The sequence below is a fragment of the Physeter macrocephalus genome, chromosome 12 (assembly GCF_002837175.3).
Source record: "Physeter macrocephalus isolate SW-GA chromosome 12, ASM283717v5, whole genome shotgun sequence".
Classification (NCBI taxonomy): Eukaryota; Metazoa; Chordata; class Mammalia; order Artiodactyla; family Physeteridae; genus Physeter; species Physeter macrocephalus.
This window is the reverse complement of record NC_041225.1, coordinates 43,283,147-43,310,096: the sequence shown is the minus strand read 5'-3', so window position 1 is coordinate 43,310,096 and position 26,950 is coordinate 43,283,147. Positions and strand designations below refer to the sequence as shown.

Sequence of the window (26,950 nt, the reverse complement as noted above, 5' to 3'; positions counted from 1 at the left end):
CGGAGCCTGTGCTCCGCAACGGGAGAGGCCACAACAGTGAGAGGCCCGCGTACCGCAAAAAAAAAAAAAAAAAAAAAAAAAAGCCCCATCTGACTATGTCCTAGGAATTAAACTGGCCTTGCTGTCTGCTAAGTGGCTGTCACCAAGTTTGCCACGTTGGGAAGCAGGTCACAAGGCAGAGCACTCAACCCCCGGAACAAACATCTGCTTGTAACCTTCCCACCAGCGGTCCTGAGGATCTCAGCCCACCTGGCCTTCCAGTGCAGATCATCCAAGAGGGCTCAGCAGAGGCGGGGCCTGCTCTGGCCGCACAGCACCCTGACATAGCCACTGCCACCCGCGCCTCGCACTGCGTCAGAGCCTCCAGTTGACTTCCTGCCCTCCCCCCCGCCCCCAGCCTAATGAAGGTAGGGATCCTCTTGTTTCATTTTTGTGCCCCTGCTGCTCAGCACAGCATCTCACACACAGTGGGTGATCAATAACAGTAGGCTGAATTGAATAGTCTGTTTCTGAAAAAAGAAAGGGAATTCTCAGGAAGCTGACCTCCTCTGTTCTAATAACACTGTAGGATGAAAAGGGAGTCTGCAGGGAGGGTCAGGGCTCTCAGAGCTGTAAGAGGAATTTCCAAGTATTGGACAGCAGCCGGAGGGCCAGCGCTCCACCCTGCATGCAACAGACAGAAGGGGAATGGAGGTGGTATAGGAGGGCAGGGGTTAACCTTGCAAGCCCCCTTTCTCATTCCCTCAAGGCTGGCTGGGAGGAGTTGGGGATAGCTGGTCAGAGGGAGACTTGGCTGCCTTGGGCTCTGGGCCTGGTCTGGGGGAGCTGATACCTCTGGAGAGGAGTGTCAGAGGAGAGACCTGCCTGGGGAGGGGCAGGTCCGGATGAGGGCTCAGGGAGTGAAGCCTACCTGTGTAGTGCACCACACACGTCTGGCCCTTCTTGGGGAATGTCCTTCCTGCAAGGAGACATGAGGATAGATGAATGAACAGTGCATTGGAGATAGTCGCCTGGGACATTTCAGGTGTGATTGCGACCAAGAGCTCTGGCCCACATTCCCCTCCATACCATGGAGATGCCCATGGTTCCAGTTCTGACTCTGTGCTTTGTACGAGCCGGATTAGTCACTTTACTTCTCTGGCCTTGATTTGAACTTTATTTCCTTGGGTTCCACAACTCTACTCTCTCCTGGTCCTTTTCCTTTCTTTGATTGCTCTTTTTACTTTCCTTCATCCATTCCACGCACCTTTCTGACAGCCTACTCTCTGCCAGGCCTGGACTAGATTCCAGAGACACAGAGCAATCTATGAACTCACAATGAGGTTAGGGAAACAGACACATAAATAACAGATTATCATGCAGGGTGATGACTGTGCACAAGGATGAATAAACACAATCATTCACAAATATTTACTGAATACCTGCTGTGTGCAAGGCCTGGGCCTGATCTCGGGATACACCAGTGAATTATACAAACAAGATCCCTACTCTTTTGGGGTTTACATTCTAATGGAGGGAGACAAACAATACTCAGATAAAGAAGACAATATCGATTGTGATAAGTTATCTACAGAAAATAAACACAATGATAAATTACAGAGAGATACAGTGGGACAGGCCATTTTAGAATGGGTGGTCCAGGACAGACTTTCAGAGAAGATGACATTTCAGCTGAGACTTGAAGGATGAGCAATACGCTGGGAAAAGCACTGCAGGAAGACGGTGCAGCAAGCGCACAAACTGTGAGGCAGAAAAGGATCAGTGCATTTACAAAACAGTAAGGAGCCTAGAATGACTGGGAAGAAGGGAAGGAAGTGGAGACAAGTGGGAAAGAGCCAGATCATACAGGGCCTTGCAGAGCTGGATTTAATTCTAAGTGCAACAGGAAGGCACTGGAGGTTTTAAGCAAGAGAATGACATAATCTGAATTAAGATTTTATAAGATCATTCTGGCTGCTGTGTGTGGGATGGACAGTTAGGCGCCTGTTGCAATAATCCAGACAGAAAATCAATGGTGGCTTGAATTAAAGTGGTTGGCAGCAGAGAAGAGAGTAAAATAGATTGGAAATATACTTGGGAGCTGACAGGGCATGCTAATGGCGTGGAGATGGGGTCCAGGATGAGAGAGAAGGAGAAAACCACCACGATGCTTGGGTTTTAGGTTTGGGCGACTAGAAGGATGGAGGAGCTGATTCCTGAGATGGGGAAGACTGATGAGGAACAGATTTGTGCAGGTGGCAATCTTAAGATGCCTCTTAGACATGTGAATTTGTACTACAAGTAGACAGATGGAGAGTCCGCACTGGAGGTATAAATTTGAGTGGGATTTAAAGCCTTGTGAGGGCTAACAGCTGAGCCAACATTTAGATGGGGGCCCTTGGGAGGGAGCACCTGACTGACTGAGCAGCAGGGAAAGTATCAGAGAGGAGATAATGGTTAAACTGGGTCTTAAAAGATGAGTAGTTTACCAAGGAAGTAAGGGAGATAATTTGGGAAGAGTGAACCACATGTTCAAAGGCTTCAAATCGAGCAGTAGTCTAGCACACAGTATATGCTCAATAAATATTTGCAGAATGACTGGTGTGTTTAACAATTGGCAGACAGCTCGATAAAGCCGGAGGAAAAGTTGGTGGTGGGGGTAGGTACTGGTAGTAAGAGATGAGGCTCTAGCGTGGAAGGTAACAGGAGGCTGTATCACTGTCTGCCTGGAGAAAAAGTAAAATTAATTAAAACATTTTATGCCCAGGGAGGGGCATGGTCAAATATGCATTTTAAAGAGTGCTCAGGCTGTGGTGGGGAAAATGGTGGGGGTGAGGTGGGAGGCCAGATGGAAGGCCAGGAGGTGAGAATGGAGGTGGGGAGACCAGTTTAGAGACTGTGCAGAAACCCAGGTGAGAGATGATGGTGGCCGAAACTAGGGCAGGGGCTGAGGAGATGGAGCCTTAGAGATATTCAGCAGAAGAACTTGGCAGGATTTGGTGTGGGCTCCACCAAGGCAGGCATCCCCAGCACTGCAGCGTAGTCATTGAAATATTAATTGGTACATTTCCCCCTCTGGGTTATAGCATGGTAGCTGGCCCTTTTGTGCTTTCTTGACTCAGGGGTTTAGACTGAGCTGAAAGCAGAAGGCCAAAGTTCCTCCAGGCTTTCCCTAAAAATCTGATCCCCCTTCAAGAGAAAATGCCCCTTGTCTAGCCAGGGAGGGAGGGTAAGGAGAGAAAACTCTAAAGGCTTCTTTGAACCAGGGAAAGGAGAAGAGGCCTGGAGGCCACTGGCAGAACTCTATGGCAGTGCCCCGGGGGGTAAAAAGGCCTCAGGGAGATGCTTCCTGGGACGCAGCACCATGGTTCCCAGCATGGAAAAAGAAGCCTGTAGCCCGTGGGTGAAGAAGCCTGTAGCCCGTGGGTGATCCAAGGCTGTGGCTGGGACTTCTAGGGACCACTGCTTTTCAATAAGGAGGGTGGCCAAGAACCAAGAGTCCCTCCAATTTCCTGGGGGTGGGGGAGTGTCAATAATGTCTGACATGCAGTTTGCCTGTCAAATCCTGCAGAAATGAGGGCTCCAGTCTGAATTAAGGTTGGTTTAAGAAATAAAGAAATAGCTACTCCTGGCACATCCAAACTCAATTACAGAAGGGTGATGTCTGTAAAGTCTGGCTTGGGAAAGTGACTGGTGCCAGTCCTGAGGCAGGAAACAAGGGAGCACAGAGGAGTGCTAGGGAGTGGGGAAGACCAGGAGCACGAGTTCTGTTTTGGACTTGCCGACTTTGAGGGATCCGTGGGAGGTCCAGATAGAGGCTGAGCAGCAGCTGGATAAATGGACCACCTGGAACTCAGATTGGAGGCCTGGGCTGGAGGCTTAAGTTTGGAGACCATCTGTTTGCAGCCCATAATGAAAGCCATGGGAGTGGACAGGATGGCCGGAGAGGCTGAGTGGGGCAGGGAGGATAAAGCAAGATGCAGAGGCAGTGGAAGAAGCGCTCCATCATTCTCAGACTGGCTCGGTCCCTACAGCGTCTCAACGCCCAGATCGCAGGGGGCCGCCCAACCGGAGGCCGGGAGGCGGGCGCGTTAGAAGGGGGCTGCCCCGAGCAGAAGAGACCCCAAAGCATGTCCTTTCCCCTGTTTCCAGAGCTCACCCAGCAGGGCAGGGAAAGCGGAGCAAATCACACGGCCCTAGCAAATCAGGAGTACCGGATAATCGAGCGGTTCCAGCCGCGGGCAGCGGCAGCCCGAGGCCCCCGGGGCGGTGGCGGGCCGCAGACCCCAGCCTCCCAGCCGCCGCCTTCGTTCCTCTAGGTGAGCAGGCGCGTAAGGGCATGGCGAAGGATGTGTGCTAGACATCCAACGGTCCCATCTAGGGTCTTCTCCCGCCTCCCCCATCCTAGGCCAGCTCTCCCTGTTCAGCACCCTCCGCGCCACCTCGGAATCGGACCCCCGCCCGCCGGGCTCCGCCCCGAGACCCCTCCTCCTCCCCCGGCTCCGCCACCCGGTACCGTCTCCCGGGGAGATGGTCTCGATCTCCACGCCCATCGCGGTCCCACTGGCCCCGCCTCCGAGGGTCCCCGCTGTTTCCCCGACCCCGGCTCGGCTCCGGCCCTGGCCCGCTGGCACTCCGGCTCGCCACCCCGCCGCCACTGCAGAGTCGGAGGAGGTGCGGCTGGAGTCGGGACCTGCGCGGGGAGGGGCCACCGGGAAGGGGGCGGCGGGGCGGAGCGGCGCGGAAAGGTGGGGTCGACCGGGGCGGGGCTCGGGGGAAGGGACCCTGACGCGGCTGCTCGGGAGCTTGACCAGGCTATTGCGGGAGGCATGCAGACACTCGTGCATCCACCCACCCATCTATCCATCCATTCATCCATCCATCCGTTCAACACATATTTATCTAGCACCTACTTTGTGTTAAGCTGGGGTGAGGGGGGCCGGTCAACTCGGTCTCACAGACTTGGAGGAGAAGGCCGGCAACTAAACCAACACTTTCATTAACTGCGTTCACTGGCATAGCATTCAGAGCGTCATGGAAGCACCAGAGAGGTACCCACCCCAGCTAGGCTGTCCGAATCTGCAGGGGCAAGCTGAGGGGTGGGGGCGGGGGGTGGAGGAGAAGCCAGTAATTACTGACTCTCCCCCACCCCCCCTAAACCACTGTTCTCCATCCTGCGTAGTTCTGACGTACGCACAGGTGGACTCCCACCTTTCAAGGCAGAGAACTGTACCCTGGGGATACCGGCTGAATTAAGACAGAATTGCTGTCCTAGAGGAACTGAATCTGTGATGGGCAGGGACACAAACAGTTACGGCATGGAGTGATTTAAGTTGTGGGAGAAATGAATGAATGAATGAGTTCTACCAGACCCTTCACCTCCACCCAAAGGAGACATAAGAATCTGGAAAGGTATTTTTTGGAGAAGGTAACATTTGTTTGAAAAATGAATGGGACTTTCTCTCTCTTTTTCTCATTCTTCATGCATTGTTGCAAAAATTGATATGAAGCTATGATTATTCCAGCTATGGTGCTGGAAGATAGGCATGGGGAGAAAAGCCTGAGCAAAGAAGAGTGGGCCCTAGAGGTGTTCTTCTCCTTCTCTCCCAGATGGTTGGGGCAGAAACTTCAGGTTATCAGCATCGCTGAAGGAGGGTTGGCTGTGTGTTCAAGAAACATGATGCTCACCTGTACTGTGAGGGTCAGGATCTGAAATTCCCCATGCGCGGCCCCAAGGCGTGGCCCAGAGTCTCCCAGGGGTATAGCCTGTCTTAAGCCTAGTGACGCACTAGCTTCTTGAACTGTGGCCATGGTCAGGCACTTTTGGGGTAAGTGTAGAATAACGGTTTGTAATTAGCACAGGTCCATGGAACGGCTTCAGTATTTTGTGTACGGAAAAGAACATTTTTCTGAGGAGATTTTGTCTTATTTTAGAGGTCCTCGACTACTTCCCCCAACAACCCCCGCACCCCTAAAAAGGTTAAGAAGCCGTGTTGACTCTAGGGCTCCCGGACTCCTTCTTAGACTAAGAGAACCGATGAGAAGTGGGGGAAGGCGCTATACCTTTCAAGGGAGAAATTGTAGCAGGCTTACCTTCGGTGGCGTTTCACGGGGAATACAACTCCCAGAGGTCTGTGCGGCAAAGTCCGAGCTTATTAGCCAATGGGAAATACCGTCTCATAATGGGACACAAGCAATAGCCAATAGGCAAGGGTCACTGCCGAGCTTCCCCAGCCACCGCTGACCTATCAGGGGCCTGGGAGCCGATGCTTCCGGTCCCCGCTCAGGGCTTCGGATCCGCGGTCTGTGAGCAGGTACGGCCCCGGGGAGACTGATTTTCGGTGGGGCAGTGAGACCAAAGGTATTTTTGTTTCCACTGCTTCCCGGCCTGGCTGTTGTGGGGAGGCTGTAGGTGGGCGGGGAGGGAGGTGGAAGGACAGGCACTTTGGGGGAGGGGGGAGAAGAGGACGTGTCACAAGTGTGCGGAGAGGATGGAGAGAATGGTGGGGAGCCGCGTGCGAGGGCTGGCTGATGCGGACGAGCGGGGGGTGGGTTTAAACCAGAGAGTATATTCCCTGTGACTCACGAGTGAAACTTCTGGGAATATATCCTAAGGAAGCCATTCAAAATGAAAAACATGCTTTATGCATAAACACCTTTATCCCAGCGTTATTTATAAAAGGATAAAGTATCTCACCAGTAAGGAAAAATTATGGAACTTCCTCAACAGTGAGGAAAAGTGAATATTAAGTGGCTTCTAAAAATCCCCTCCCCCCTTTCCTCTCTGATAACCATGTTTGTTTTCTACATCTGTGACTCTATTTCTGTTTTGTAAATAAGTTAGTTCATTTGTACCATTTTTTAAGATCCAACATATAAGCGATATCATATGGGGATTTGTCTTTCTCTAACTTACTTCACTCAGTATGACAATCTCTAGGTCCTTTTGACCTTTCTTGTGTGCTAATTTAAAACAATAATAAGGGCTTCCCTGGTGGCACAGTGGTTAAGAATCCGCCTGCCAATGCAGGTGACGCGGGTTCGATCCCTGATCCGGGAAGATCCCACATGCTGCAGAGCAGCTAAGCCTGTGCACCACAACTACTGAGCCTGTGCTTTAGAGCCTGCAAGCCACAACTACTGGAGCCTGTGCTCCGCAACAAGAGAAACCACCGCAATGAGCAGCCCGCACACCGCAACAAAGAGTACCCCCGCTAGCCGCAACTAAAGAAAGCCCGTGTGCAGCAACGAATACACAATGCAGCCAAAAAAATAAAAAATTTAAAAAACCAAAAAAACAGTAATAAGTGTAAAGAACTTGGAATTATTTTATAGTGAAAACACAATAAATTTAGAAAAACAAGTTGGGGAATATGTAACTGTTTAAACCTACTAGAAGTGCTCCATTTCACCTGAGCCCCTTGATTCTTACTATGAGTTGTATTTAAAGAAGATTAAAAACAAGAATTAAATGGCCATAGACTGAGCACCAGATCCTGGTTCTGACCACCTCTCCCCTGAATTAATATAGTCAGCTTTTCTCTTCCTAAAACAACCAGGGCTCCTGATTTGAGAAATCTTATAGTCTGAGGGTTGAGAGACCAACAGGTATACAGTTAGCTTCGGGCAAATTGTAAATATTTTAAAACATACAAAATAATTGGGGAGCACCAGAAGGTCATTTCAGCCTTTGTCCTCTTGGCTCTCTGATCTTTTAACTACCAACTCTATAACAGTGACTCCCAAATCCTTACCTCTGACTGCCTGAGGTGCAGTGCTACCCTATAAACATCTTAAATGAAGCATATCTAATACTAAACTTATCACACACTACACACTGTTCTTACCTTGGAAGCATTCTCTGTCTTCTTTATCTCTGATTAATGGTTCAGCAATTTCCCAAGCTAAAAATTTGCATGTTATCCTTAATTCTCCTTTCTTCCTCACCACTTACCCTACTTGATATCGATTTTATCTGCCTTAGAAATATCTCTTGAATCTGGCCCTCTTTCTCTACTGAAGTAGCTACAAACTTGGCTCACTTTCTCATCCTGACATTCAAACTATTCCATGGCCCATTATTAAACTTGTCAGCTTCCTAGTTTCTCAGGTCCATTCTGCACATTGTTGCATGAATGTGTGCTGGTTCCTCTAAATTCCAAATTATTCAGCAGGGCCTTTATGATCAGGGATATAAGGTTGGAAAGGTATAGCAATATAAGATAATTTAAGGCCTTCAATGCTTTGCTTAAACATTTTGGAAGAACTTTTATATACACAGACTGGAGACTCATCAAAGGTATTTGAGCAGAAATGCAAAATTACCAGAGCTGTGACTTTTCGCAAGATAATTCTACCCAACACACAGAGTCCAGGCTCTGTGGGAAAGAAGAGACTGAAATGAAGAGGACTTCCTGTCCTACCCTACTACAAAGGAAGAGGTGGTCAGGACCCTGACTAATAATGGGAGTAGAAAGGATTGGAAGAGATTTTTGTAATTATCATTGGGTTTTTGAGGAAATTTTTCATAATTTTTATTTTTTAATTTAATTTTATTGAAGTATATTTGATTTACAATGTTGTGTTAGTTTCAGGTGTACAGCACAGTGATTCAGTATATATATATATATTATATATATATATTTTTTCAGATTCTTTTCCTTTATAGGTTATTACAGAATATAGAGTATAGTTCCCTGTGCTACACAGGTCATTGTTGGTTATATATTTTATTGGGTTGGCCAAAACGTTCGGGTTTTTCCATAAACACCTTTTTTTTTTTTTTTTGGCTGTGTTGGTTCTTCGTTGCTGCGCACGGGCTTTCTCCAGTTGCAGCGAGCGGGGGCTACTCTTCATTGCGGTGCGCGGGTTTCTCATTGTGGTGGCTTCTCGTTGCGGAGCACGGGCTCTAGGCGTGCGGGCTTCAGTAGTTGTGGCACGTGGGCTCAGGAGTTGTGGCTCGCGGGCTCTAGAGCGCAGGCTCAGGAGTTGTGGCACACGGGCTTAATTGCTCCGCGGCATGTGGGACCTTCCCGGACCAGGGGTTGAACCCGTGTCCCCTGTATTGGCAGGCGGATTCTTAACCACTGCGCCACCAGGGAATCCCTTCCATAACATCTTACATCAATATATATAATAGTATATATACGTTAATCCTAACCTCCTAATTTAAACCCCACCCCCCACCCCATCCTTTCCCCTTTGGTAACCATAAGTTTCTGCGTCTGTGGGTCTATTTCCGTTTTGTAGATAAACTCATTTCTATCTTTTTTTTTTTAGATTCCACATATAAGTGATATCATATATCTGTGTTTTTCTGTCTCGCTTACCTTACTTAGTATGATAATCTCTAGGTCCATCCATATTGTTGCAGAGGCATTATTTCATTCTTTTTTATGGCTAATACTCCATTGTATATATGTACCACATCTTTATCCATTCATCTGTCGATGGGCATTTACGTTGCTTCCACGTCTTCGCTATTGTAAACAGTGCTGCAGTGAACATTGAGTTGCATGTGTCCTTTTGAATTAGAGTTTTCTTTGGATATATGCCCAGGAGTGGGATTGCAGGATCATATGGTAACTCTATTTTTAGTTTTTTACCAAATTTCTTCTTGTTAGTAAAGATGAAAATATTAAAATTAATTCTTCTAAAAAATCTCAGTAACTTTGTTATCAAGTTTGTTTTTCCTTTATTTACAAATCCTTACACTGTGCTAACCCTAGCCATACACACCCTCAATGACATTAGACTAACTTGGGTGGCCTAAAACATATCATATAAATTGCTTTTGATGTAATTGGCCCGTTAGGAATTTTCTCTTCCAGGAAAATGTATCATGCATTATTTATCAATAAAAGTCTTTTTTTAAAAAGTGCATAAGTAGATATTAGGGAAAAACATATATTATCTTATACAAGACCAATGGGTTTGAGATGGCAGTTTCCTTCATTAGTAATGTTGGAAGACATATTTTTCCATTTAGCAAGCCACTGTAGAACCACTTAACCTGACCTCAGGTGTAAGAAGTATAACAGACCATTCCCTCTTAGTAAAAGATTCTAAGAGTAGGGATGAAGCTAGCAAAGAGGAATGAGAAAAAATTTGCAGATAAGTTAAAAGCAAATCCTCCAGTTGGTGAAGAATACATTTCTTTGGATTTAGAGTCTGAAGGCAGCTTCTCAAGTTCTGTCTTTGACATTTACTAAGTACAATAAAACAAGGTTGAAAAATGTCCTTCGGATTCAGTGACGTGGATAGCACTGGTGGGTTGGTGAGAGTTGTTTTGGAGAAGAGTTGGGAATGGAGTCAATTTGGGGTGGGTTAAGAAGAGAATGAGTGGTGAAGAAATGGACACTGCAAGTTTAGACAATTCTTTGATAACTAATAAGATTAAACATTTAGGATATGTTTATTGATCATCATAATTGTTTTGTAAATTGCCTGTTGATATTCTTTGACCACTTAAAATTTTGTCGTTTTAACTGGCTTATAAGAACTTTTAATTAATTAATTTATTTTTGGCTGCGTTGGGTCTTCGTTGCTGTGCGGGGGCTTTCCCTAGTTGCAGCGAGCGGGGGCTACTCTTTGTTGTTGTGCACGGGCATCTCATTGTGGTGACTTCTCTTGTTGCAGAGCACAGGCTCTAGGCACGCAAGCTTCAGTAGTTGTGGCACGTGGTCTCAGTAGTTGTGGCTCACGGGCTCTAGAGCACAGGCTTAGTAGTTGTGAGGCACGGGCTTAGTTGCTCCCCAGCGTGTGGGATCTTCCTGGACCAGGGCTCGAACCCCTGTGCCCTGCATTGGCAGGCAGATTCTTTTTTTTTTTTTTTGGCGGTATGCGGGCCTCTCACTGCTGTGGCCTCTCCCTTTGCGGAGCACAGGCTCGGGATGCGCAGGCTCAGCGGCCATGGCTCACGGGCCCAGCCGCTCCGCGGCATGTGGGATCTTCCCGGACCGGGGCACGAACCCGTGTCCCCTGCATCGGCAGGCAGACTCTCAACCACTGCGCCACCAGGGAAGCCAAGTCTTTCTTTTAAATCTCTTAATTTTTGTTTTACACATTTGGATCTTTAATCTTGTCTGGAAGGTGTTTTGTTATAAGATATGAAGGGCAAGTTTCTTAACTTTTTAGAGCTTCAGATCTGTTGTCTCTCACCTAAGAATAACAGTGCTACCCTCACAGGACTGTTACAAGGGTTGTATCGGATTCTAGGTGACCAGCACCATGTGTGGCACATACTGGACATGTTTATTCCCTTCCTTTCCTTCTAATTTGCGCAGCAAATTCAGGTAGTATCTGGGTGTATTTATAGAATATGGTCTGTTTTTGCATATTCAATAACAATGTCATCCTGATTTCCTCAGTTTTGACATGTCTCACATTTCACAGAAAGGCTAACCCCAAAATTTTACCATCGAAATTGATGGAAGTTAGTAAGGCTCTACCATATTTTAAACTGGTGACAAACGGGAGTTTAAGTGTTGCCTTTTGCAACAGTGTTAGGAAGGAAATGAAATAAAGCATACTAACAAGAGTCAGATGTAAGCAATCTAAAAGAAAAATATACATGAAATAAAGTTATTTGAAAGCCTTAAAAATGAGGGTCTTTTAAAATATCTTGGATCCTTAATTGCAATAAAAATTATTACTCTTTCAAATAATATGCTGCATTTTGTAATTAGGTTTTGGCATTTAACTTTACAAGATTTTAATCTTTATGCACACTTATGACCTTATTATATATGTAATTGTTACATACTCTGTTTACAGAAGGACTAGAGACAGCCATCTATAGTATTGATCGACTCCATGATGAGTTGACTCATTTCTGGCCTTATGTGCATCTTGCATATTTTATTGGCTCTTTCTAATTCATCATAGTATCATAGTGAGGCTACAGTAAGAAACTGTGATTACAGTAACTTAAAGAGACACAGGGTTAGTAAGCACTTTTTGCTTACCTGATTTCTTATGAGTGGCTCGGAATTTTGAACCAAAAACTGCTACCATAAGCATTGCTATTTTGCCTATATTGCTGATTTTTAGTATCCCAATTCTGTGATCAGGGAAGTTTGAACTAGAGGTGCCCCAAATATACGTTTAGCTGCATAAATAGCCAACTGTTAAAAACCAGTATGGCTTCCCTTGTGGCGCAGTGGTTGAGAATCCACCTGCCGATGCAGGGGACACAGGTTCGATCCCTCGTCCGGGAAGATCCCACATGCCATGGAGCAGCTAAGCCCATGCGCCACAACTACTGAGCAACTAAGCCCGTGTGCCACAACTACTGAGCCTGGGATCTAGAGCCTGCAGGCCACAACTACTGAGCCCACATTCCACAACTACTGAAGCCCATGCACCTAGAGCCCGTGCTCTACAGCAAGAGAAGCCACCACAATGAGAAGCCTGCACACCGCAATGAGGGGTGGCCCCCGCTCGCCACAACTAGAGAGGGCCCACGCACAGCAACAAAGACCCAATGCAGCCTATAAATAAATAAAATGAATTTTTAAAAATTAAAAAAACAAAAAACCAGTATTCCACAGAGGCAGTCATAGAATGAACCTGTGGAACAATAACAAAATCTGAAATTTCATCCCCATTATTAAAATTTTACTAAAACATTTTATTCATTAGGTTTCAAAAGTTTGACCTTATTTTGTGGGAAAAATAATTTCTCAGCACTGCCAGGCAGTCTTTTAATCTGTCAAATTCCTCCCATCCTTTTATCCTCTCACAATAATGACCTGTGAAAGGGCTAAGCCAGTTGTCTTGTAGAATGTACTACATCCTGAATTTGTCTGACTATATTCTCATGGTATAACTTCCTAATTATTTCAGATAACCTTTATCAGAAAGGATGGAGTTGGGAAAAGGAAAACTTCTCAGGACTGGACTGAATGCGTTGTATCAAGCAATACACCCAATTCATGGGCTTGCCTGGACTGATGGGAATCAGGTAGTCCTGACCGATTTACACCTTCACGGTGGAGAGGCCAAGTTTGGGGACTCAGCGGTCATTGGACAATTTGAACATGTGTATGGGGTGTCCTGGGCCCCACCTGGTACAGCTGCCACACCTGCTCTGCTTGCTGTCCAGCACAAGAAGCATGTCATTGTATGGCAGCTGTGTCCTAGCACTACGGAGACAAGCAAATGGCTGATGTCTCAGACCTGTGAGATTAGACAGTCACTCCCTATCCTTCCCCAGGGCTGTGTGTGGCACCCAAAAAGTGCTGTCCTGACTGTGTTGACTGCACAGGATGTCTCCGTTTTCCATAATGTTTACTGGGACAGTTCCCAGGTCAAAGTGGACATCAGCACCCAAGGCCTCATTCACTGTGCATGTTGGACCCAGGATGGCCAGAGGCTGGTGGTGGCAGTAGGCAGCAGCGTGCATTCTTATATTTGGGACAGTGCTCAGAAGACTCTTCACAGGTGCTCTTTCCGCCCAGTGTTTGATTTGGACAGCTACGTGCGCTCAATCGGAGCCACTGTGGACTCACAGGTCGCTATAGCCACTGAGCTTCCACTAGATAAGATTTGTGGCTTAAATGCATCTGGAACCTTTGAAGTTACCCCTAGTAGCGAAGGCACTTGTCTGTATACTTTACCAGTTATTGACGAAGTTTCCTCTGAAACAAATTCTGAAACACTAGTTTCTCCCTTTTCTTCATCCCTTTCTGATCCTCTGGATCTAACTCATATACACTTTGACAGATCTAAATCTGAGGCTAGTTCTCTTATTTGTCTAAGAAAAAAGGACTGCTTGACAGGAACTGGCCTGGATTCTTCACACTTGGTCCTCTTGACCTTTGAGAAGGAGGTTACCCAGAACAGAAAAGTCGCCATCCCAGGCATTCTGGTTCCTGATCTAATGGCATTTAATCTTAAAGCACAGGTAGTCGCAGTGGCTTCCAATACGTGTAATATAATTTTTATCTATTCTGTCATTCCATCATTTATGCCAAACATCCAGCAAATTCAGTTAGAGAGTAATGAAAGACCAAAAGGCATAAGTTTCTTGACAGATAAATTATTGTTAATTTTGATAGGAAAACAGAAATCCACTGATTCGGCATTTTTTCTTTCTTCAAAGTCTGACCAGTATATGATTCGTTTGATTGTTAGAGAAGTTATGTTGGAAGAAGACTCTCCAATGACACTGAGTGAAAACCACAGTGGTTACTCTGCTTTCAGTACTCCATTAAATAAAGCAAATAGAAAAAAGCTAATTGAAAGCCTTTCCCCAGATTTTTGCCACCAAAACGGAGGGCTTTTGTTAACAGCTAATAGCAGCAGTCAAAGTGGAAGGCCTGGAAGAACGCTTATTCAAGAAATCAAAAGTCCTCCATCCAGTATCTGTGATGGCTCCACAGCCCTAGAAACTCTAGATGCCGGGCCTGTTAACCAGTCGGTAACACTGCCCGGACCCAGCAGCACACCAGACCACACCAGTACCGTGGAACCTCCTAACTTACAAGTGGAAAAGGAAACTTATCAGCTATCTAAGATACTGGAAATTTTATCTAGGAACCTGATTGAAGTGCAGCAGCGTCTTTCTGAACTCACAGACTTTCTGCGTAATGGAAAGAAATCCTCTCCAGTGTATCCACTCTCTCAGGATGTGCCTTATGTTCACATCACTTGCCAGGTAACTTCTCCTTTGAGGAGCTACCACTGGCTCCTGCAGCCAGTAGGTACTGCAAGAGAAATTTATTGATGAGGAAGTAGTATTCTAATTGAACTTCACTGATCTGGACATGTTATATTCAGGCAAGTTGTTATACCTTTCCAGGTTGGTTGGATGGGCACACATACCAGTATACACCTTGATTTTATCATGTGCATGGTGTGAAAACATGAATGATTGCACTCATTCTGGCAATCTATGTTTAGAAAAAAAATTTTTTAATTCATGCTGTTTCATTGCAAAAACCTTTTCCTTATGCAATTGCAGACACTTCTATTTATAAGAGAGCTTATAATAGCATAACAGCATAAGATTATAACAGCATCTTATAATATGCTGTTATAAGAGAGGTTATAGTCATTAAAAATTTTTAATGCATCTGTTTATGCCTGTATACGCAAACATAAAATATTATATAAGTGGGATCATACCATATCTGTTTTTATCATGAACACTTTCCTTTCCCATCACACTTGGCCCTGCTCCTCCTCCCTGTAACCCACCTGAACTAGCAGCTTAATGTGGATCCTTTCATATTTTACTTCACACTCATATAATCTTACACAGATCTTTGTATACGTAGGTATATAGGTGCAGGGGTGTTGGTGGTGACTTTGTCATTGTTTTACAAAAATGGGATCATATGCTGCATTCTTTACTTCATGCTGGGATATGCTGTTTATTCAGCCTTTCCCTTGCTGATGGACATTCACTTTGTTTTCAGTTCTTAGGCACTCCAAATGGTGCTGCAATAGTATTCTCATATGTATCTATTTGTATTCATACTTTTATTTCTGTTGGCTTGGTTCCCAGAAGTGGAAGTGCAAGTTTGAAGCGTATATATATATATATATATATATATATATATATACACACACATATATATATGCTTCTACTTTTAATAGAGTTGACAGATTGCCTTTCAGAGATTTTTTACTAAACAATGCATCATCACATGTCCATCAGCGACCAATGAGACTGTCCTTTTCCTGTCCATCAGCGACCAATGAGACTGTCCTTTTCCTCACTTCCTCACCAATCTGATGAGTGCAAAGTGGTATTTCAGTTTTATTAATTTGTATTTCCTTTACTATTAGTGAATTTGAGTATGTTGTCATGTTTTTTGGCCAATTGAATGTGAATTGCGTTTTGCTCATTTTTTCCTATTGAGTTATCAGTTTACAAGAGCTTTTTTTATATTTTAGAAATTGATATATATGTAATAGTCTAGATTTTCTTGCAGTATTTTACTACATTGTTTTTACATTTAAGTTTTTAACCTTTATTAACACTTTCTGAAATTTAGATAACCAGTTGTGCTACCAACATTATTAAAAATCCATCTTTATCCCACTGAACTTGATCTACCACATTGGTCATATATAAACTTACATATACTGAGATCTAATTCTGGATTCTTCTTACTGCAGCTACTGTAATGCTGGTCTCTTTATCTAGAACTTTAACAATACCACACTGATTTGATTACTGTGGCTTATATATCTTTGTTTTAAAAGATATTTGCAGAAAGTTGGTATTGAAATCAATAACAAATAATATGTAAATTACTATTTAAATAATGGTCAAAAGAGATATTTTAATTAGTTTTTTCATAAAACTACTGTTTGACTGACTCAAGGACATAGGTTTTTAAAAGAACCAACACTAATTTTAAATTGAATTAAAATTTTTTTAGTATAAAAAATTTCAAACACATAAAATATATTTTTTATTATGAAAAACTGTAAACATATAGAAAGAATACCTAATGAAACCCTATCTATATCTATCACCTGGATTTCATGGTTGTTAACATTTTACCATAATTGCTTCTTTTTTTTGTTTTCTAAAATATTTTTCTAAGTAGAAGCATCATGGTGTTTCACCCATAAGTATTTTGGGATAGTGTTCTAAAGTGTAGCACATTTTCTTTAATTATCACTGTACCATTATCATACTTGATAACATTAACAAGAATTACTTAATATCATCTAATACCTAGTTCTTATTCAAATTCCTAAATTGTCCCCCAAACCGGTTAAATCACAAATAAATCAGTTAAAAATCAGTTAAGTCACTGATATAAAAAATTTTTTTTAATTAATTTCACAACCACATTAGGGATCTTAGTTATATTATTACCAAAACTAATTGAAACATATTTATAAACATTTAACATCCCAATCCTAGATTTTTGAAGAGGATTTTTCCCACATTGTCTTCAGCCAAAACAAATATTTAAATGGCTTTATTAACTACATGAAATTTTCAGTGTATTTTCAATAAACAGATTTTTTATTTTTAAAAATTATAGTACTTTATAAGTGTGAAATCTAGTTTGGATTTTTTTTTCCTTCCATGACTTTTCAAATATTTTTTCTTTTTTCCCTTTTTATTTCTCTTTTTGAATAGGCAATTCATTTACTTGCTTTAAAAAACAAAACGTCCCTTTTTTTTTTTTTTTTTTTTTTTGGTGGTACGTGGGCCTCTCACTGCTGTGGCCTCTCCCGCTGCGGAGCACAGGCTCCGGACGCGCAGGCTCAGCGGCCATGGCTCACGGGCCCAGCCACTCCGCGGCACGTGGGATCCTCCCGGACCGGGGCACGAACCCGTGCTCCCTGCATCGGCAGGCGGACTCTCAACCACTGCGCCACCAGGGAAGCCCAAAACGTTCTTTTAATAGAAAGGTATATACTGAGAAGTCTTAGTTTCACCCCATCCTTGTTCAGCTTGTTCCCCTCACCTCATATAGGTAACCGTTTTTATTTTTATTACTTTATTCAGATATTAGCAGATCTTACTATTTATTTTTATTTTTCCTTTTGTTACACAAAAGGTAAGATACTATATACAATGTTCTGCATCTTTTTCCATTTAGTTACATAGTCTCAAGAACTCTCTGTATCAGCACACAGAGCTTTTTAAATTTTTTTTACAAATGCATAGTATTTTTTTTCCTACTTACAAAAGTAATGTATGCTCATTGAAGAAAAAATTTAACGAATATAAGCATATTTAAGTATATTTAATGTTTGTTTATTGGTTTTTTTAATATAAGCATATTTAATGTAAGCATAAGCATATTTAATGTTTGTTTATTGGTTTTGTTGGCCACCCTGCGTGGCTTCTGGGATCTTAATTCCCCAACCAGGGATCGAACCTGGGCTTTCAGCAGTGAAAGCGCAGAGTCCTGATCACTGGACCACAGGGAATTCCCAAGAATATTTAATGTTGAAAGTAAAAATTCTTCATAACCAAACCCTTAGAGAAAACCACAGGTATAGTTAGTAATGGAAGTATTTATTCCATTTTTTTCTATGCATTTACTAAAACCTTTGTCGATCTAAAAGATATAATGTCTAATTGTTTGATTTTATTTTTCTTTAAATAGATTATTTATTTATTTACTTTTGGCTGCGTTGGGTCTTCATTGCTGCGCACAGGCTTCCTCTAGTTGCGGCGAGCAGGGGCTACTCTTCATTGTGGTGCTCAGGCTTCTCGTTGCAGCGGCTTCTCTTGTTGCAGAGCACAGCTCTAGGTGCACAGGCTGCGGTAGTTGTGGCATGTGAGCTCAGTAGTTGTGGCACATGGGTTTAGTTGCTCTGCGGCATGTGGGATCTTCCCGGACCAGGGCTCAAGCCCGTGTCGCCTGCATTGGCAGGCAGATTCTTAACTACTGCGCCACCAGGGAAGTCCCTAAATAGATTATTTCATCAAACAATATATACGTTTTAACAAATATTTTTACAAATATTTATATTTGTAAATGCATTTTTTTTAAGTATAAAGAAATGTGTTTTTTGCCTTTCAATTCTTCAGTTTCTCAGTTTTTAATGAGCTAGTTCAGCCAAGCTGTTATCAGTAAGGACTTCTGGAGGTAGAATTTTGGGGACTTTACTTTCTGCATTATAAATTTCTGTTTTCTTTATGTTGAGCATATATTTCTTTTTTAATGAGAAAAGTAAAAGAAAAACAAAATAAAAGCAATGAAGAGTTTTTCCTCCTATAATATCAGAAGCCACATTTCATAAGAGTTAAGATGAATAATTCGTTGCTTATGGCCCTTACAGTTTATTCATGTGCTATCTTTTAAAATGTTATTACAGGGGCTTCCCTGGTGGCGCAGTGGTTGAGAGTCCGCCTGCCGATGCAGGGGACACGGGTTCGTGCCCCGGTCCGGGAAGATCCCACATGAGGCGGAGCGGCTGGGCCCGTGAGCCATGGCCGCTGAGCCTGCGCGTTCGGAGCCTGTGCTCTGCAACGAGAGAGGCCACAACAGTGAGAGGCCCGCATACCGCAAAAAAAATAAATAAATTTTTTAAAAAATGTTATTACATAGTAGACATACATCTTTTGAGCTGTTCATCCTATCACAAATGGAGTACAGTTTACCTTTTATCGTTGAAATTATTTTTCTTAGTAGTCAGAAAATGAGTAGTGATAACTTTAACAAGAAAATAAGTTAGACACATAACTTATAAAACTTTAAGAAATGCTTACATGAAGATATTGTCTCATAATATAGAATTAGAAGTTATATTTTTTATTCTATGTTCTAAGGATATATCTTTGGACTCAATGTGTCTTAAATTAGAGCTATAATTGTTCTATATTTTCTTTCTCTATGGATATTTGCAAACATTTTCAAAGATGCGTTAATTTTTAATATAACTTTTTAAAATTTAAAAATCACTGTTATTTGAACTTTTTCTAAGCTAAGTGAATTTTTACCGCAGTTTGTTTATTTTACTTATACAAATCCTCTGCTACTCCATGACTTAGGGCAGTCTTTCTTGGCATTTTTTTTCCCCAATAAAGAAAACGTAAAACTTCTTAGTTATACAGGCATACCTAGTTTTATTGCACTTCAGAGAGATTGTGTCTTTTACAGATTGAAGGTTTGTGGCAACCCTGCGTTGTCAGATGATAGTTAGCATTTTTTAGCAATAAAGCATTTTTAAATTAAGGTATGTACATTATTTTATTAGACATACGCATCTGTACACTTAAATGGACTACAAAATATGAATTAGGAAACCAAAAACTTTTGTGTGATTCACTTTATTGTGATACTAGCTTTATTGCAGTGGTCTGGAACCAAACCTGCAGTATCTCCAAGGTACACCTGTTTCTAAAACAGCCAAGCGGTTGTTCTTCACCATGAGATTTTATCTCGCAGACTGCCATCCATCATCCTATAGTGTTATTAGTCACGTCCTAGGAAAGCCAGTTCCTAGCAATAAGGACATAACGCTGGGGAAGAACAGAGCAAAAGGAAACTAGGGGTTGTGTTTTGTCTGATTCTTTAGTTGTGTTAAATGATGCAGCAAAAAGCTCCTTATTTAAAACTGAAGTCTAGTTGATAGCGGTAATAGATAAGAATTTTTAAAACTACACATTCTATTCTTAGGAAATGTTAACTTCATTGCTTCTGCAATCAGTTTAACAACTTTTACTTTTATATTTGAAGAAATCTTATTTTTTAGGTCCTGTTGTAGAAAAAAGAGCCATGCTTCTCTGCAACGGCAAGCTAAGACTCAGTACAGTCCAGCAGACTTTTGGCCTCTCTCTTATTGAAATGCTGCATGGTAGGTAAAATTCAGAAATTGACTCTACCTGATACCCCCTCCCTCTATTTTGTAACTTTCACTGGTAATGAAAATGAAGTGTACCAACCATTCAGTGATTCATTAGATAGTTAAAAAGTAGTATTAATTGCCTATTGTATGCCCAGGCCTATTATAGGTGCCAAAATACATGGAAAATATGGGTTCTACCCTTAAGGAACTTACAACCTAGCTGGAAAACCTAAATGTACACATGAAAAAACCAAATAGAGTTATGAAGCAATATATAACAGCTGCAAGGAAATAACATAAAAACCTCATATATACTTGCTGCACTAAAACGTAAAGATCATAGCATTGCAGAATATTTCTTTTGTGTGTGTGGGGGGGTGTTTTATATATACATTTTCTTTTTAATATTCTTTTCCACTATGGTTTATCACAGGACACTGAATATAGTTCTCTGTGCTATACAGTAGACTTCGTTGTTTTCTTTTTTATTTTTGGCCATGCCATGCAGCTTGTAGGATCTCAGTTTCCCGACCAAGGACTGAACCCTGGCCATGGCAGTGAAAGCCCACAGAATTCTAGCCACTAGGCCACCAGGGAACTCCCACAGAATATTTCGTGAAGGAATTGTCATTTTAATATGCAGCAGACTTGTGGACATGAAGGATACTCCTAGGTGGCAAGGGACTGAGTCATGCCTGTGTTCCATCCAATGGAGAGCATGGCGGTTTTCTAATGCCTGAGTCTTCAGGACACCTACTACACTGAACATAGAATTTTGTTTCATCTTTTCCCCCTTAACATTGTAGCATCAGCATTTTTCTATTTTGACACATGCATTTATGATATGACTTCATAACTGTTATTTTTACTGGGTTAGTAGTCTATCCTGGGCGTACCATATATTTTTTTTCCTTCCAGTTTTATTGAGATATAATTGACATACAGCACTGTATAAATTTAAAGTGTACAACATAATGATTTGACTTAAATCATCATGAAATGATTATCACCGTAAGTTAGTGAACATCCATCATCTCATATAGATAGAAAAAACTTTTTTCCTTGTGATGAGGATTTACTCTTTTAATACCATATTTTACTTGGCCATGTTTTCTTTGACATTTAGGTGGTTTCCAATTTTTCATTATCATAAATAACCCTAATAAAAACGTCTGTGCATATTTTACATGTTTTTGGAAAGTGTAGATTTTTAGAAGTGAAATTACAGGGTCAACAGGTGAGACACAGTAGACTCGAAAGAACCAGAGAAAGTCCAGGTATGTATTATGCTAGTGGCCCTAGGTTAACCCAGAACAAACTATTTAGGATTATCTGGGCCATTCTAGTCTAGCTCTAGTCAGCTCAGCCTCCTTGGGTGTCTAGAGGCTGGTATGGATCTCAAGAATATAGAAGTTTCCTCCAAAGAGTAGCTGTTCCCAGCTTTACATAGTTTCTGGAGAAACTGCTTAACAGCATGTATTGATATATAAGTTAGGAACACCATACACCCCTAACACCTGTGTGCACACATGCACACACAAGCTCAAATGCATAGCGCTGAGTGATTAATGCCTAACCTGGGTGAAAATACATGTCCCTTAGCTATGCCTGTCATCAACATCCCCTTGCTGCCATGTAACCTGACCTTAAGTTTATACCGGGTCCCTCCATCTCCCCATTCTCTGTAATGTCTTGTGATGGTCAGGTTCATCAACTACTACATTCTTTTCCTCAAAAAAGTCGTATTTGTCATATTTTTCTTTATAGAATAAGACAGAATATCCTAAATTGCCTATGTGTTTATTTTACTTTGCAGACTCCCACTGGATCCTTCTCTGTGCTGATAGCGAAGGCTTCATCCCCTTAACTTTCACAGCCACACAAGAAATAGTCATAAGAGATGGTAGGTCAAATGACTTTAGGGGCCCTGTCTCTTGAAGTCTTTTAGAGACATACTGCCCAAAGCGTAGATGCCACCGGCTGTTCTAACCATTTTGGCAGTATAGTCTGATACTTGTTTGCAGAATATTTGCTGCACAGCCTTTCAGATGAGGTTATTACAAGCAAGATCTGTTTTCCGAGGTGGATGCTCCCCAGCTGGGATTTGTACTGTCGCTGGGAGGTGAAGAACTTGCCATGGCTGGCTCGGCCACCTCTCCCCCGAGGCTGACATTGCCTACTCTCAGCAGAGCCCAGTCTTTGGTAGATGGCTCAGAAAGTGGTTATTTATGTATTCATTACTGTGTGGTTTTGTCTAAGGGCAGAATTCCTGGCGCAAAGCGATTTTATGGTGCCATATGGATTGTGTTTTATGGTTTCTCTGAGGTTTTTTTGTCCCTTGCCCAAAACAGTGTTAAAGCCCTTAGAAGCACTTAAAAGGTACCTTAGCATTGTTATAAATCTTTTTCTTGGCTTAAAGTTGAGTGTGAGGAATGCTGGAGAACATCTGCTGCAGCCTATCTTTTTACCCCAAACGAGCAGGAATCAGCAGAGCTCAAAGGAAAACAAAAAATCGATTGACTTCTGCTCCCAGGGCTACCTAGAACGGAAAGTAGTTCTCATGTTGGCTGGACCTCCCAGGATTTAAACCTAACCCTCTCGCTTCCCTAGAAAATTCTGGCTGACATAGTTCCAGGTATTCCTAAAAACTGTCCCTGGGCAAATTTCAAATGAAATTTCAAGTGCTTTGACTCCCTCTGGACCCCACTTGAGTGTGTCCTGATGTTACTAGTAAAATGCTCAGCATAGGTGAGGGCTACAGCATGATTTGTGCTGTTGCCACTCATGATTTTCTCCCTGATAGGTTACCCACCCCCCCATTGTTGGGATCATAAAAATGTCCTATTTTTTTCCCAGTAATCAACTCCCTTAAATTGTCACTTTAATTTTGATATTTTTCTTCCCCTCACCCCCCGGATTCAAGTCTTAGAGACCAGCATAGAATCTGCGAGAGAAAGTATTTCAGAAAGTTGGAGGTTTCACTGAATCTGAGATAGTTTATTATAATTATGGGCTAAAGCGCCAGCTTAGCATAGTGGAAGGAGCCCTGATTCCAGCTTCAGTTAGACTCACCTTTACTCACTGCCTTCAGACAGTCATAAGCTTCAGTCACTGCAGCATAACGAATGGATCAGTGTGTAGCTGGTCAGAGGACATCTGCAGATAAATTGTTTCAGCCATAGGAGCTCAGGTGCATAAAAGCTTAAGTGCATCTTTTTCACCCTTTCTTTTTTTTTTTTTTTTTTTTTTTTTTTTTTTTTTTTGTTGTATGCGGGCCTGCCTCTGTTTTTGCCTCTCCCGTTGCGGAGCACAGCCTCCGCACGCACAGGCTCGGCAGCCCGGGCCCAGCCGCTCCACGGAACGTGGGATCCTCCCAGACCGGGGTGCGAACCCGGTTCCCCTGCATCGGCAGGCGGACGCGCAACCACTGCGCCACCAGGGAAGCCCACACCCTTTCTTTTAAAATCATCTGGAAAGAAATATTTTGTACCCTTGAGGACTCCTGTTGGTCTGTTACAGTTTATGAAGGTGGAGCTGGGATAGGGAAGAAGCGAGGGCCCACTTTGTTATTGAAATGCATTAGAGGAGCTGCTGGGATAATGGAAGTGGAGCCCCCTTGTCTGGAATCAGTTGCCTGAGAGCATTGGCTGAGGACAGTCTGAGGCCTGCTTTCATTTTCAAAGAAAGTGTCCGGGTGGGGTGAAAGCACAGAACTGTGAAGCCTCAAGAGGGGGTCTGGGGTACCCCATAGTAAGATCAGTGTAGGTCCCGCACTCAAGGTGTATGTTATAATCATTTCGCTGGTCAGAATCCTGTGAATGAGTCTTCAATAAAATCACTAATGGTTGTTGTGGCTTTTGTGAATGTTTTAATGGTGTTTGCTTTGTGATTGTTGATAGTATAAAGGAATGTTCTTTTTTTTTTTTTTTTTTTTGGTACGCGGGCCTCTCACTGTTGTGGCCTCTCCCGTTGCGGGCCACAGGCTCCGGACGCGCAGGCTCAGCAGCCATGGCTCATGGGCCCAGCCGCTCCGCGGCATGTGGGATCTTCCCGGACCGGGGCACGAACACGTGTCCCCTGCATCGGCAGGCGGACTCTCAACCACTGCGCTACCAGGGAAGCCCTAAAGGAATGTTCTTGATTTTACATATGTGTACGTTGTCTTGTATTTCTTCTGGTGGACAGTCGAGAACATAAATTTTTGTTTTCCAGCAAGTCTGATTCCATGACAACTCTCAAACATAAGATGTTTCCTTGGCCTTTACTATTTATAATCATTGGAATCATAGAAGATAATCGAGTATTTGTTGGTTTTGGGAGAGAAGGAAACAGGGAGAGAAGAGCTAAATTCTTTAAATTATTGTTTAATGTTACATTGAGAATATTTTGCATAAAGACATTATTTATAAATCCTATTTTGTGCCCACATTTTAAAAAATTTTGTATGGTATTATTTGATAAATGCAATAGATGTAAGGTGTAGGAAGGCTTAATAATAAAGTGAACCACCTACCACCTAATTTAAGAACCAGAACGTTACTAGGAACCATTCAGACTCCCTGTGTATCCCTCCTGGATCCTTCTCCATAGAGGTGACTCCACCCCAGAGGTGACTAATCTCTAGATTGTTGTAAATTATCATTTCTTCATTTCTTTTCTTTTTATTTTTTATTCTTAATTTAATTTAATTTTATTTTATTTTGGCCCCGCCGTGCAGCTTGCAGAATGTTAGTTCCCTGACCACGGATTGAACCACCTCAGTGAAAGCTCAGAGTCCTAACCATTAAACCACCGGGGAATTCCCTCTTTCTTTTTAAAAAGGAGTTTCACCATGATCACGTATACACATTGGCCTAGATAATGTAATGTTTTTGAGCTTTATACAATGGTATTTTATTGTATGTACTCTTCTGCAACCTGTTTTTTTTTCACTCAGTGTTGTTTCTAAGGTTCATACTTGTTATGTGTATGTTCTATTGCTTTCATTGTTTTAACTTACCACAATTTATCCATTTTCTTGCTGTGCACATTTGGATTGTTCCCTGGTTCTATTTTTGCGATTATAAACAATATTGCTTTGAATATTCTTATTAAATGTCTCCTGATGCAAGTGTTTGAAAAGTCCCTCTAGGGCCTTTTATCTAGACATGGAATTGCTGGAGCACAGGGTGTATGTAAATTCAAGTTATTTTCCAAGGTGATTATATCAATCTTTATTCCCAACAGCTCCTATTGCTCTGTAGGCTCAAGGGTTCTTAATTTATTACCCTCCAATAATTATAAATGGTTTCTCCTTTAACCAGATTTTTACTTCTGGACCAACAGTGAAATTGAGCATCTTTCATGTGTTTATTGGCCATTCCAGTTTTCTCTTTTGCAAAATGCCTGTTCTTGTCTTTTGCCCAAATTTCTGTTGGGCTGTCTTTTTCTTGTAGAGTTGTAGGGATTCTCTTTTTTTAAATTGAAGTATGGTTGATTTACAATATTATGTTACCAAGTTGTAGGGATTCTTTATGTATTCTAGATGTTGTTAGTATGTGGCTAATATCTTCACCCAGTTTGTGACTTGTCTTTTCTCTTCCTTGATGGTGTGTTTTATTGAACAAACATAGTTAATTTTAATGAAGTCACTTTTTTAAATTGAAGTATACTTGATTTACAATGTAATGAAGTCACATTTATCTTTCCTTTTATGAAAGTTTTGTCTTTCACATTTATTTCTTTAATCAACATTCTGTTGGGTACTTGAGTGGGACCCTCTGTAGATCTCCCGAGTTTTCTCTTGAGGAGTAGCTCACTCCTCCACTATTCTGTCCTGCAAACTCTAGCCATTTTGGTCTCTTCCAGCTGTCTTCTCAACTCAGGGAGCCCTCTGGACTCTAAATTGGTTCTCTTTACTGTCATCTGGAAATTCTCAAGGCAGTAAACTGGGGCAGTTGTAAATTTCACCTCATTTGTTTCCCTTCTCTTAAGAGATTGCTCCTTTGTTGCCTGATGCCAGTGCCTTGAAAACTTGTTTCATATATTCTGTCCAGTTTTTGTTTGTTTGTTTGTTTGTTTTTTAACAAACCAGCCAAGAGGTGAGATCTGGTCTCTACTGCTCCGTCATGGCCAGAAGCAGAAGTTTTTCCACATTTTATTCATTTATTCTTAGGTACTTTATATTTTTTGTTGCTACTGTGAATGATATTTTTTAAAAATTATATTTTATAAGTGTTGCATATAAAGTGCAATTCTTTTTTGTTAATTTTATATCCAACTACCTTGCTGTACTGTCTTATTAATTCTAATAATTCATCTGTAGATTCCTTGGGTTTTCTATGTAGGCGATCATATCACCCACAAATAATGAAAATTTTGTGGACAGTGGGCATCCTTTCCTTATTTCTGATTTTAAAGGAACTGTTTCACCCTTAAAAGTGATGTTTGCCCTAGGTTTTTGGTAGATACCCTTTCTTATGTTTAAAAATTTCCTTTTCTTCTTGGTTTGTTAAGTACTTTTATCATAAATGGGTGTTAGATTTTCATCAAATGGTTCTTTCTGTATCTATTGAGACTGTAATTTTTACCTCCCTTAATCTGTTAATGTGGTGAATATCACTTGATGGATTTTTCTAACATTAAACAAACTTTGCATTGTTGGAATACACCCAATATGTTCATGATGTATTTATTTTTTAGACATTGCCAGACC

General features: G+C 42.2%; 2 protein-coding genes across 9 annotated transcripts in view; one reads left to right on the top strand and one right to left on the bottom strand.

Annotated features, from left to right (window-relative positions):
* The window catches only part of FAM228B (family with sequence similarity 228 member B), a 106,387-nt gene extending 100,289 nt beyond the window's left edge, over nt 1-6,098 (bottom strand). The window contains exons 1-3 of one of the 6 annotated variants that reach the window (XM_055089064.1): nt 4,496-4,619; nt 3,758-3,928; nt 911-954 (exon numbers count right to left, since the gene is read on the bottom strand). In XM_055089064.1, coding sequence (XP_054945039.1) covers nt 911-954; nt 3,758-3,928; nt 4,496-4,532 — 252 coding nt within the window. In that variant the 5' untranslated portion in view covers nt 4,533-4,619. Of the gene's footprint in view, nt 1-910; nt 959-3,757; nt 3,929-4,138; nt 4,222-4,495; nt 4,633-6,072 lie in introns of those variants that run through there. The other 5 variants (XM_024118619.3, XM_007114763.2, XM_007114764.4 and 2 more) reach the window with 5 other exon arrangements.
* Nucleotides 6,099-6,277: 179 nt separating this feature from the next.
* Nucleotides 6,278-24,966, top strand: WDCP (WD repeat and coiled coil containing). 3 transcript variants are annotated; one of them, XM_055089063.1, is made up of 5 exons: nt 6,278-6,340; nt 12,826-14,638; nt 20,148-20,265; nt 22,073-22,159; nt 24,239-24,966. In XM_055089063.1, exons 2-5 carry the CDS (start codon nt 12,845-12,847, stop codon nt 24,451-24,453), a joined length of 2,214 nt encoding a protein of 737 aa, XP_054945038.1. In that variant the 5' UTR covers nt 6,278-6,340; nt 12,826-12,844; the 3' UTR covers nt 24,454-24,966. The 3 variants fall into 3 exon arrangements, with proteins under 3 accessions (XP_054945038.1, XP_007114819.1, XP_007114821.1); XM_007114757.4 differs by lacking the exon at nt 24,239-24,966 and having other exon boundaries at nt 22,073-23,475; XM_007114759.2 differs by lacking the exons at nt 22,073-22,159; nt 24,239-24,966 and having other exon boundaries at nt 20,164-20,259.
* The last annotated feature ends 1,984 nt before the right edge of the window (nt 24,967-26,950 follow it).

Bases quoted from the DNA above. Each gene is read 5' to 3' on its own strand.
- WDCP (XM_055089063.1), top strand. From the start codon at position 12,845: ATGGAGTTGGGAAAAGGAAAACTTCTCAGGACTGGACTGAATGCGTTG. The intron at 14,639-20,147 runs GTAACTTCTCCT...TTATATTTGAAG, and splicing joins ATGTTCACATCACTTGCCAG to AAATCTTATTTTTTAGGTCC. The intron at 22,160-24,238 runs GTAGGTCAAATG...TGCGGGCCACAG, and splicing joins AGAAATAGTCATAAGAGATG to GCTCCGGACGCGCAGGCTCA.